The following is a 13179-nucleotide window of genomic DNA, read 5'->3' as shown; positions in this document are numbered from 1 at the left end:
ACAGAACACATAATTATGCACAGGCTGCTCTGCCACCCCTGGTAATGAATTGCAGCATCCAGAAATCACCCTGGAGGGATTCAGGATCACTAGCAAGGCGTCCCTGAAAGAATTCAGTATCACCTGCCTCATCTCCATTTTTCAGACATAACATCTCTCCATTACTGTGAAGGCAGCACTGAACTCCAGACTTGTCAGCACACGGAGTTAATCCAGAAAAGCTGGAAGCAGATGAAGTTAAACAGGCACAACACACTGACTGTCAAACTGGAGCCCACACAGCAGAGCACTCCAGTTATCAGGGATCCACTGCCCACCTTGAGGCAACTTGACCTTCGGGTACCCACACAAGATAAATGCCTACAGAATTAATTTTACAAAGACTGAATTTGCCTAGAAAACCTGAAACAGCATTTGCTACATAGAGACTTTTATCAATTACTTCCCATTCATATTTTTATTGCTTATATAGCCAAGCTATGAAAGTTCTAGTAGTGGGAGCATATATATATGTTCCACTTCATCAGTTAAACATTTGTCTAGTCTGGTAACATCCATAGCTCAGATCATTTAAAACCAGGCACATCTCTAAGTACTCTGAGAGAGGCAGCCTTGTTACCTCCATATTTATGGCTTCTGACTGACAGCAGGTACCTGACTCCAGAGATTCAGGCTCCAACCAAAGCCTTTTCCACAGGTGGAAGTTCATCCCATCCCTCGCCCCTGGGATTCTCTGGTGCCTGACAATAATTAACACCACTGCAGCCTGGTCTCTCTCCTCTTCTATTTTTCATGACATCTGCAAAGACACTGCTGTCTAGAGACCTCTACCCATGTACCAAGCTCGATTTAGAAGTTCTGGAGGGAGCACAGGAAGGAGGAGAAAGGCAAGCAGGCAGAAAAATTGCCTCAGCTTAGCTCAGCTCCCCACAAACCCAGGCTAAACATACAGCTCCTCCTCAAAAGGGATTTATATTTCTGTTCGTATTTCTGTTCAAGTGTTACAGGTGTTTTACAGCTTTAGCCTTAACCTATTCCCAAAGCATTAATATGTGAGGTAAATATATTCTTTTGAGGGGAAAAAAAAAGTGGGCTCTAGTAGGTTCAAATTTAAATCAAACATATTTGAGCATGGAGGGGTTTTTTTAGTGCAAATAGAGTCAATCAAAGCAACATTATCATAAATTAATAAACCCCAACTTCTGCAAGTGCCATTTCTGATACAAGAAGACAATCAGAATCTGTAGGATCTCTTTTTCCCCCCATTTCTCCATAGTTTCTATCTCTTGTACACCTGAAAGTTGGCAATTGTTTGATACAGCAGGCAAGTTTAGTTTTAAAATATACCAGGCCCTGAAGGGACATTGAGTGGGCCCACAAGCAGCTACAAAAGGGTTCTCAGACCTGTGCCATTTGAAAAAGAGGAAACAAACTGCTCTGGAAATCTAACTCTCCTTTTTTAGCTTATTTAGCCTGTGTGCAAATAATTTAAAATGAGCAAAGATAAAGCCTACATGTCCTTCTCCCTGTGGATGAGATATGTGCAACTTCAGAGGGAAAGAGAAGTGATGGGAAGCAGAGGGGAGCAAAGCAATTATCTCCAGGATTAACCAATTTGGCTGGTTAATCATTTCAAACCAGTTGCTTTAACCTAAAGGTGTTTGGGTTTGCCTGAGCTATCAAAGCAATACTTTAGTAGGTGGGGGTTGTAAAACATGGACTGAAATCAGACTCAAAAAAGCAGAGGATGAGGGGAAAGAGCTTTCAGTATCCATCAGATGACACAAGGGAAACCTTATCATGACAGGGATAATGATGAGCCTTGGATATCTATGATTCTCTGCCCCAGGAAGTCGTTTGGTTGTGGGGTTTTATTTTTAAATTAGCTGTACCACTCTGACATTGGGCACAGCACAATTAGCGTAATGGTTTTTACATTCTGAATGTTTTATGTATTCTACAATCTAACTAGAACTGTTTTAAGTCTGTGCTACCAAATACCACAGTGTTCTGGGTGTAGAGAAATGGAAATAAACTTTCTTTGAGTCAGCTCTGAAAGTCCTTCTCCTCACTGCACATTAGCAGAGTCCTTTGTCACCTGGAACAGCTCCGTTGCTTTTATCCTACTCTGCAATCAGGGCTTGCAAAGGCAGCAGCAATCAAAAAGCTACATGAGAACCCCTTTTTGCAGCACACAGTCCAGAAGAGCAGCAGTTCAAGGCTCTGAAATAGAAACTTGTTTCAACTAACAATTGTCTGGTTCATTTATTTACAAACACTGCTGTACTATAAGTGGTTTACGACCCATAAGATGCCTGCAGTCATTCACGGGAGTGTCCTGAGGGCCATTAATTCAATTTTTTCACCCAAAGATCTGCCCTCCTAACTCTCCTGAGCAGACTGACCAACCAGGCACAGCTCTGAAGAAGCAGGTAAAGGGAAGGACACAACAGAGTGGGAGGAAAGAAAAACAGCAAACAAAACTTCATGGACAAGCAAACCAGGAGCAGACATTTGTGCCTTTGCTGACCCACTCAGATCCAGAACAAGAGACCAAAATGTCAGTGTTGTACATCTCTAAAATTAAATTTCAGTGTGTAGTAGGGGTATAGCTCTTACATTCCTCAGCATTGTCCACAGCAAGCAAAGCAACCCTTTGGGTAGGAACCCCAGATTCTTGGGACACTTCCAAGTACATAAAAAAAAGGCTCAGGAGAAGACCAAGGCAAAAATCAGTTGTGACCAGAAAGGGAAGAGGAAAAGGAGAAAGGGTGTCCCAGCCACTGGTGCAAATGACTGTGGGTTATGAGGCTTTGTAAGAGCTACCCATGGGTGCCTGTGCCAAGCAGTGGCTCAGTTTCCAAGAGATTCCTGCTGCAAATTCCTGGAATGACGGGGTGGCCTGGCAGTCCCAGTGTGCTGCACAGCACACTGGGTCTAAACTTAAGTGAATAATTTTCCTGAAGGGCTTTTAATTCCACGTTTTTATTTGTTGACTTAGGGCCAATTCTCTACTTTCCTCCAATTTCACAGCCTCAAATGAGTAATGTGGCTGTTCTATACTTATTCCATTAGGTTGCCTCCTAATTGGCTGTGCAACCTCAGGTCCTGCATTAGCAATATTCTTTGCTTTATACTTTTAAACAAAAAGCCTTCAAATTTATGCCCACAAAATGCCACGGAGAACTTCGGGATCCTTACCAAGCAGGCACAGAAGATCAATGGACAAATCCATAATTAAGTACCTGCCAGGTAACTGTTTCAAGGCCTGATTTTTAGTGTGGGTCCCCCAGACTACATCCAACATCAGCAAGCAAAAAGTGCTACCTCACTTTTATTTTTAACATTTTAATATTACTTCAGCTGTTACAACAGAGGGGGGCTCATGACACTGTCTTTAGCCAGGCTGTTGTTCCCTGGGCTTGCCTCAGGTTTCCAGAGACATTGAACATCCCCAAATATAATCTGAGAACTTTGACACACACCAGTGACTTCATTTGCTTGAATCTTCTGCTGGAGAATTTCTGCCAAGCTGCTTTCCAACCACAAAGCTAAGAAACACAAATTGTTTCTGGCAGAGGCAAAATGTTCTTCAGCATTTCTTTCACTTGGGCAAAGGGGTGTGAACTGTGGTTGAGCAAGTGTGGGGACAGCCCCGAAATGGAGCTCTCTTGACACCCAACAGATCCAGGGGATTCCAGGCTTGGGGAAGTGGAGAAGAAGGAATAGCAACACTCCAGTTCACACACAGGCAGCAGATGTATCAGCTGGAAATTCCATAATACACTGGGCATACTCAGACTGGAACGAAGCAGGATGACCCAAACAATCAGGATTATGAAGTTCTTCAGGCTGACAGCTGAGCTACAGTGACAGGGAGAAAACCCCCATCCCATATGAACTCCTGAAATCATCTGGAAGGGTAAAGATATCCTCCCCTGCTGAGGGCAGAAGAACCAAACCTGGCATGCAAAGCAACAGATTGCAAGAAGAAAATGCTGGAGAAAGTGAAATGAGTGGAAGTTGGAAACAGGATTTAAAAAAAAGAAACTGGAATTGAGCTTACAAGACTCATAAAATAAAAGCCCACTCATTCACCAGGAACATGCAGGAAAATATTCTTCACTGTTAGAGTGGTTAAATCCTAGGGAAGCTTTGGTGATGGCACCACAGGACACGAGTCAATGTGCTGATCCAAGTCCTGCAAGCCAGGACTCAGGAGCCACCCTGAGTGGTATTTGCTTCCCAGAAGTCTGTCCTACCCCGAATCATTTCTCAAGATGTCCCCACTTTGGGCTAATTATACTCTCACTGCCTGTAGTCTTGATTTGTCTGCAGGAGTCCTTAAATGTTGCCAAGTACACAGAAAAAAGGAATGAAGGGAGAACTTTGGAACAAAAGTAGCCAAATGCCAAACAGGAAGATTCTTTTTCTCAGCCAGAGAGTTCTTGTGTGATACTGAGAAAATCTCATTTAAACCAGTCTGTTCACCAGCATAAATGCTGCATTCTGATTTTGAGGGAATACTGGAATTGAATTTCCACATTTCATCTTCTAATTTCCAGAGATGCTGAGCCCAAACTCATCTGAAGTCACTGGGGAGGCATCCTGAACATCTGACTGTGTGGTGCTGTGCAGGCTGGAAATTAGGTCCAAGGTATCTACTGGCAGATTAAAAATTCGTAGGTTTTTATGTTGGTCTCTTTTTTTGGACCTACAACAGCACAACTGGGAACACATTTTGTCATCTAGTGGGCCTGTGAAAATAAATTTGAAAGTGCTTATGAAGCATTTACCTTTATAATAGATAAAAGACTCCATAGTGATTAGTTAACTATTTGTTAAGTATTTAACTACAGCTTTTGTTAAAAAAAAAAAAAAGTCTTGAGCATTCAAACACTGAAGAGAAGAAAGCATCCAGTGCACAATCCAAATTCCCAGTTATTCTGGGAATAATTCTTTCACAAAGAAGCCTCATTTATTTAGGAGTTGTTTTCTGGCTTTCACTTTCCCTACTATCCACCAACACTCCAAAGAGCTCTGATGCTACAATAACAGATGTTATCTATGATTTAAATATGTAAGGACTCCACCAGAGCTTCCCAGACAGGCATCTCATTCTCAAATTTATTCCCCCCACACTACAGTGATAAAGAGTTTGCTAACTGAGTTAAGTTAGGGCTTTCCCCTTTGATATATGTTAACTGTTAAAAATTTTATCTCCATCTCTTCTCCTATGTTGCAAAAGACCAAAACCACAACTTCTTGTCGTTTAAAGTATTTCTATACAGTGCAGAGCTGATATTTGTTTACTACATAAAGATCAGCAACAAAGAAGAGCCAGCAAAAACACCAGAACTTAGGGCTAACGTCTTCCCTCTAGACTGAAAACAGAAAAAAAAATAAACTCTTCAGCTTATTGTTTTACTTTTATACACACAGAACAATGGCTGCTCATTTTTCATGGCCTCACTAATGTACTGGAGTGACAGGCTTGTGCAGAGTTTAAAAACAAACACAAAAAGGCAAGGGAAAAAGAAAGTCACTTCAGCATCAAGATCTTAAAATAACTTCTCAAAACTCCCAGGTTGTTTATTTGTTTCATCCCAGCTTATCTATAATAACGATATTCTGATGTTACATTTACTTCTAAGGTTAAAAGGGGATGTATCTCCTGCTCCTGGTAATCTTCTCGAAGACTTTGAACAAATAAAGAAGGCTGCAAACATAACATTCATCATCTGAGTTCAAAAATGCTTTGTTAAGATAAAGTGCTCCAAGAGAAAGGCATTAAAAGAGAACTTAAAAGACCCGGGTTTGTTTTTGCTGCTCACTGAGCAAGTGCTGCAGCCACTAAGCAATCCTACCTATCCTTCAGTAATCCAAAGTTTGGGGGAAAAAATGTATGGCTAGAAAATGGGAGTGATGGCCCTCAATTTGGATAGTTACATTCCCTCACTAATACACTTAGCTTGCAGGCGATAGTGTGAGCCACACAGAGAGCCGGCAAAGTGTTTATGCAGAGTACACATTATCACTGGGGAAGATAAGGGAGCCTTTAAGCAGGAAATGAAAACAAATCTATTTCTGAATATCCCCCATCCCGTTCACTTGCTACAGTGGGCCAACTGCTGCTCTTAGAAAACATCAGCTCTGCTCTGGCTGTTGAGATATTTGTTCACTCTCTTATGCCCATCTTGTTCCCACCACAGGCCAGAGAAAAACAGGGAAAGAAGTCAGCCAAGGCAGGTTTCAGCCCTTCAGAAGTCAGATCAGTCCTGAGTGAAGTCACTCTTTATACTCAGGATTCATCACTACACTATCAACACATTCTGCTACATTAAGCTTAACCCTCTACCCAAAAAGCTTCACCCATGAGCTTAATTGCCACCTTTTTATTTATTTATTACACTGCTGTAAAAACTCTCATCAGGAAGAGCTATTACAACCTGGGTATCACTACAGCAGAGGGGAGCAGGTCAGTTCTTCCTGAAGCCTTCCCTCTCTCTAGGAACATGAGCACATCTGTTCAAAGCCAGAGCAGGAGTTAAGGGCTCAGTCTCTTCCCACACTAAGGGAGAAGCAGCTGTAGAGGTCCAACTGAAGAAATATGATCTGTAGAAGCAAGTGCTCAGCCAACCAACCATCTGGAACCAGGCACACAGGTGGATACATCCACAAGAAAGCCACCTAAGCAACCAGCCACATTCATCCTTCACCTGTTCCAATATCAGCTATTCCTGCTCAGTGCCTTGGGAAGCCAAACTCCACATCAACAGTAAGAGTTCTTTCTAAAATATGTTTACCAACCTGTAATACTGTTACAGAATAAAACAGGAACAGCGTGAGGAAAGGCAAAGTTACCAGACAACAATAATCTGTTTGACTTTAGTGCTTTATACCCTGATCCCTAATGGAATTTGTGTATTAGAGTGTATTAGGCATTGGGTGATGTGAGCACTACCACATCCAATCCTGAGGCACAGAAGAGGGACTTGTCTTGCAAAGCCAGAAATTTTTAATTGATCCCATTGCTCGTACAACTGAAGGTGGTTTGCAAAGAAAATGGAATTTTAAGCTTTCCACCTGCCTGTACGTGATCTTGAGGGGCTGACATAACCTCCCCCTCTCCTCTCAGCAAAGCTCAGGCCAAGCATTTCTCTCTCCAGCTGGATCACCATCACAGTGCTGAGGTTCATGTGTGACATGCAGCAAACTCCACTGCTGTTCCTCAGAGAGGGAGTCCATCAAACCATCAGTACTGTACCTATTAGTGCTTCAGAGTTCCTGATCAGGCACAGAGGCTCAGGGTGGGATATCAACGTGGGGGTTGGCTTTAAAGTCTCTATCACTCCAGCTTTTGTCCCTGTTCTACACAGTACAGCATCCTTCTCAAAGCTGGCAAGTACATTCTTTAACAACCATTACTCCAGACACCATGGAATTCCTTACACGCCTCTCATGCTCTGCTTTAAATCCTCCCAGCATTCCCATTTAAAAAGGTCTCTGCTTTCCAGTGGTTTAGAACTCGGCTGGAAAAGTTTTGCTTTGGGCTGAAAGTTGGTGCAAGTCATAAGAATTCACAAACAACACTTTGGCTTCAGGAAACACAAAGGCAAGTCAATAGGACCATCTTTAAACTGCAACCCAAAGCAGTAGGGAAGGGAACTACAAGGACATGCCTTGAGAGGACCAAATGCTGCCCCAGTGCACATGGAAGAACTCAACTCCTGCTCTCACTCCCCCAGTAAAAGGAAAAGGGTGCATAACAAACATCAGCATGTGAGGCTGGCTTTTCAGAGCAACCCTGGGAGCACAGCAGAGCCCAAATACTCATTATGGTCAATCCTGTTTTACTGTTCCATGTTGCAGTTCACTATTCCTCGTTAGAGCCCATTGTTTCAGTGGTGAGGTTGTGCGTGCCTGTTTACATGACACGCCATAGAGGGTCACATTAATAAACATTTTTTAAAACCCTCAAGCAGAATAATTTCCTGGAAAACAAAGGCTCTGAAGTTGGTTACTGGCTGCTCAATAGCAAATACTTTGCAAAGTCATCTAACATGCGTTTGTGTGAGGATTTTTTTTTACGGCCAGCGTAGCAAAGGGACACGCTTTCCTTGAAATCTTGGATTTTGTGGGGCTTCCACTGCTGAGAAGAAACACTGTGGGCAAGACAGGGAGGCTGAGGGGTGGGAAATGTGCAAATACATGCACAGTGCACAGACAACCACGAGTTAATGCCAGAATTCTTTACAAGAGTGTAGCTAAATACGCATCAATTTTCACAAGATTGCCAGTGAAAGCACTCGCTGAACACAACAGGGCTCTCACCTCAGTCACACTTTCCAGGTGACACCTGTGTATCCCCGAGTAACACCTTTAGCCTGAAATGCACATCTTTTGCTAGAGTTTAGCTATATTTTATTACTGTAGCCTTCAGGTTTACAGTTTTCAATCTTTTTTCTGCTATTAGTCCATAGCAGACAGGATAGCCACTGAACGTCCACTGTGCATGGAGAACACCTCTTCTGCTCCTGATTCTACATGTACAATACATAGAAACAGCACTTAAACAAGTAATTTAAACTGCTGCCTGATAGCTTGGACTTTCAGTCTGGAGATTTCAATCACTTGACCTCTGCATAGACCTGTGGAAGTTTCTTGGTAGCTTACCAAAAATAAAACAATAACTGCAGTGACAAGGCTGAGGTTGCACTGCCTTTTCCTATCCTAAGGAAAATGTCAACTGCAAGAAAACATTTTCCCAGGCAAGTCATTCAGGCTTAGTTCCTGAACATAAATAACCTGTATCAAGCCAATGTTTACTACCGTGGACAAGGTCAGTTTGCCGAGCCTATTAAAGCTGTGTTTGCTTATTACTGTAAATAAAATTTCACACAGCAAGTTCGGTTTCTTATGTTCTCTCTCTCTCTCCTTGAGAGCGTTTATCACAGGTTTATAGGGGTCAGGCTTACACATTTGGCTGCTGGACAGGCTGAAAGCAACGGCAAAATAGCAATATGTAACAAGAACACTGGTTACACATGAACTGCTCCTTCTCCCTCTCTTTTGCCCCTCCAGTTGTTGCTGTGGATGTTTTTAGCACACTCAAAGTCGCAGCAAAAATATAAGAGCACTCAAAACGAGTCATCCTTAACAATTCTGATGTTCAGACCGCCTGCCTTCCTTCCCAACCATTTCTCTACCACAGCTCGAGTCTCACGTTGCCCCTCTGTCTCCAGACAGACCTTTTGGGGCACCTGCTCCTCCGTGCAGAGCTGAGACACGAACACCCGATGCTCTACGGCAGGAGCAAAGCTAGCAGAGGACACAACGGGCTTTGGGGAAAGGAAAACTAAATAAAGAAAAGTTCCCTTTCTCCGAAACTGTCCCGGGCATAGTCGGCACGCGAAGAAGGAAATTCCAGCTGCTGAACAGCTGTGCTACCGAAGGTGAAGTGGAAACCACACTCCTTCCCTGTGTGAGGCAATGCAAGTGTAAAGGCTTGGGAAGCAGCAAGTGGTAAAGGTAAAGCAGATGATTTTGAGGCAAGAAAGGAGAAGGGAAGATGAACGAGGGTACCAAAGCAGTGAGCCCTGGGAGAATGCATCCAAGGGCTTGACAACCCCACCAGAGAGAGACGAGGACAGGAGCCAGAAAGGAGAGGAGAGGCTGGGAGACGGAGACGGGAGATGAAAGAACAGGTTGAAACAACTATGTTACGAGGACAGAGGAGGCAACATGCACACTGAAACACGGGAGGCGGGAGAGGCAGGCGCTCGCTAAAGGAGGCAGCACAACACGGCTCGCACCGGCCAAGCGAAAGCAGACCGGGGAGCCTTCGGAGAAAGTTTGCCCGGCCTTCGGCCGCCGGTCCCGGACGGAGACACCCATCGCCCGCCCCCGGGGTCCCGCACCTGCCCTCCCGCAGCGGGCAGGGCCGGGGGCCCGCAACACGTGGACCCGGAGCCCCATTACGAATGGATTACAGCCGTGCCCCTGCCGCGGGAAGCGGGCTAAGGGAGAGGGGGTGGTACTCACATCGTCCCACTTGACGAATTTGACGCCTTTCTTGAGGGTGTCGGAGACGCAGACGGGTTTGAGCTGCAGGGCGTGCACCCCAGGCTGAGCCCCGGCCATCGGCCCCGCATGGACGCGCCGCTCGCCCGCGGCGCGGCCGCTTCGGGAGGGACGCCGGAAACCCGGGAGCGAGGCCGGCAGGGAGCGCCTGGAGCGGGCAGGGAGGCGCTGCCCGGCCGGCGAGGGCGAGACGGCGCTTCACTGGCGCTCGCCCAAGGAGCTGGCGCGGCGGCGGCGGCCGGGGCGAGCCATGCGGCGGCACATCCTCTATATATCCTGCCTATACCGCCCGCCCGCCCGCTCCTCGCACACACGCGCACGCACGCAGGGCACGGAGCCGCCGCGCTGCCCGCTCCGCTCCCTCCCTCCCTCCGTGCCGCTCCTCCTCCTCCTCCTCCCGCCCCGCCAGGCTCGGCCCCCGAGGTTCCCCCGCGCCCAGGGCAGCGCCGGCGGCACCGCGGCGCCACCTCCCGGCACCGGCACCGCCGGAGCGCACAGAGCGCCTGACCCCCAGCGGGGTCGGGCCCGGGCAACCCTCCCGGCTCTCTCAGGAGGGCAGAAGGACGGCGGGGAGGAGCTGGGAATGCCAGATCCATATCCCCCCCTCGGCGGGGCTGTGGCACCGCCGCGAAATGCCCCAGAAGGGAGCGAGGGTGAGCGGCCGTGTGTCCTGTCCTGCTGAGAGACGGGGATGCAAAACGGGTGAGTGCGGGGGGACCGGGTGCAATGTCAGAGAATCACAGAATCCTAGAGTAGTTCAGGCTGGAAGGGACCTCTGGAGATCATCCAGCCCAGCCTCTCTACCCGGGCAGGGTCACCTGCAGCAAGTGACACAGGAACTTGCTCAGGTGGGTTTGGAACATCTCCAGAGAGGGAGATTCCACACCCACCCTGGGCGGCTGTTCCAGTGCTCTGCCACTCTCAACATGAAGAGGTTCTTCCTCCTGTTGAGGTGGAACTTCTCGTTTTAGTTTAGTTTTAGCTTTGAGGGAATAGTTATGGCAAAAGCAGAGCAGAAGGGCAGCGCTGGGTCTGCACAAAGATGCCAAGACTCTTAAAGAGAGCAGCACAAACAACTCCCAAAAAGGCTCCGTGCTTTAAATACACAGAAACTGCTTCACCAAAGCTTTTTGCTTTTGTAGGATGAAGAGGCTTCCTCAGAACAAAGGCACATGACTTTAAATCAGTTTTAGGAATACTCAGTTCAAAAGGCATAAAGATGGCAAAACATCCTCTTGCCCAGAAAAATCCTAAATCCAGAAGTTTAAAAGAAAGGTTTTTGAAGAACAAAGTCAGATGTGCTCCACCAATGACCTTCTCTCTGGTTGTGCCCCTGTGCAGTCACAGCAGTGATAAAGCATCAGATGACACAGCACATGAGATTTCTAATTTCTCTGTCAAGGTTTCCAATTGACCCTTAGGATTTCAGGGCAGCAGGCCAAGCTTCTCCTACAGACAAAGCCAACCATGTAGAAAGAAGGTCTTTGAAGAAAAAAAGATTGTTTAGTTAGGAGGAATGGTATTTCAAAACAGCTCTAGGTAAAAATATACACAATCTAAGTGGGAAGATGTTTGCTTGGGTTTTTTAATGAAAAAGCTACAAAACTGGCATATTGGACTCCTGATCTGCTCTTTAACAGTCGTTAAAGCTTTTCCTCTGTGCCCCTTGCAAATTCTCCCCCTCAATGAAAAGCTTCTCATTGCCTTCAGTGGGAGATGAATCTGCAGCATACACATTCCAAGGCCAATTAACCCACTTGATCTCTTTTTTTCATTCTTATTAACCTTGTGTAAATGTGGGTGTTGCATCAATCAGGAGGAAAGCCAGCTCTGTGGTGCTGTGCTTTCGTTTCCATTCATTTGCCGTGACTTAAAGGAACAATAACAAAGTCTGAGTTTGGCTGCACTGATTTTGGAGTTGCTCAGTGATGGGGTGAGGGAGAGAGATTTTCAGGATCATTTTCACAACTGGCTTCTCATCTCAGCAAATAGTGTACAAAAGAATAACAATAAAATAACAGTAAAATGCTCAGAAGACAAAAGCAAAGAGCACAGATGCTACAGTGCTTATCCATGATCCCTTCAGCACTTGCATTCGCAGCAGTCCACCAAAATTAGACCCTGGGAAGATGTAAAGGTGCCATGGGTGGTGCCAACTCTGTGGCAGCTCTCAACAAGTCCATAATCCACTTTCACTTGGCCTGGCCTCATTTACAACCTTTGTCAGAGAAAAACAATCTCTGTTTTTGATGATACCCTCAGGATTCCTGATGAATCCTGGCAGTCACTGATCTGAACACCGAAGAGCTGGGCCCATAGATCAGGACAGGCTCCGGTAGCGGTGTCTGGCATGACAGATAGGAAGGACTGTCTGCAGCAATTTGGAGGCTTTTCAGCCTTGAGTATTCTCATCTGATGGCATCTGGCTGAAGAGAAACATGCCTTTTATATGGCAGATATCTAATGGATTTTGCATCAAAAGGAAGAAGCAGCACAATAGGAAATGGCACTATGACTGTGCCTTTTAAACAACAGCTCTGCAAAGTGCTTATGATTCAGCCTGTGCTGAAATCAGGGGGAATTTGAATTTCAACCCAGCTAGCTGGCTTCTGTGCTCTTGCTAGTGCTTCACTAGCATCTGCTCCAGCTAGGAGCACATTTCTTGGTACATAGTACGTATTGCAAACACAGAAATTCAGCATGTGTCTAAATCTGAGCTTCCTTTTTCACGAAGCCTGGGATTGGTGACCTGGAAACCAGCTGCACTCAGCAGGATTGTTACACCCAGAAAGAGTACAAAGGTCTTATCATCAGATGATTGGACCAAGTCTGGCAAAAAAAAGAAGCAGGCACCTTCCTCCAAGTGTGCCATGAGCCTCAGCAAACATCTAACATATTATGTACATTTTCTACTTCTTGACTCAGTCCCTTTCAGCTCCAACAGTGAAACAAAGACCTGCTGTTAGAAAAAAAAAAATCTAAATGGGCTAATTCAGAGAGTTATTCCAAATTGTACATTTCAGATGTGACACCTGCTGGCCTTATGTTGCCGCAGGAACTATTTCTGGATGTTTTCATTGCTGCAGGTTCAAAAAA

The 13179-nt window shown here is 45.7% G+C and overlaps 1 protein-coding gene across 2 annotated transcripts in view; it reads right to left on the bottom strand.

Annotated features, from left to right (window-relative positions):
• PLCB1 (phospholipase C beta 1) overlaps positions 1-10343 on the bottom strand; it is a 334715-nt gene extending 324372 nt beyond the window's left edge. For both annotated transcript variants that reach the window (XM_032684593.1, XM_032684592.1), the window contains exon 1: positions 10045-10343. In XM_032684593.1, coding sequence (XP_032540484.1) covers positions 10045-10143 — 99 coding nt within the window. In that variant the 5' untranslated portion in view covers positions 10144-10343. The remainder of the gene's footprint in view (positions 1-10044) is intronic.
• Between the last annotated feature and the right edge of the window lie 2836 nt (positions 10344-13179).

This window comes from Chiroxiphia lanceolata, chromosome 3 (assembly GCF_009829145.1).
Source record: "Chiroxiphia lanceolata isolate bChiLan1 chromosome 3, bChiLan1.pri, whole genome shotgun sequence".
NCBI lineage: Eukaryota > Metazoa > Chordata > Aves > Passeriformes > Pipridae > Chiroxiphia > Chiroxiphia lanceolata.
Note: the sequence above shows the minus strand (reverse complement) of the source record. Positions and strands in the feature narration are given on the sequence as shown.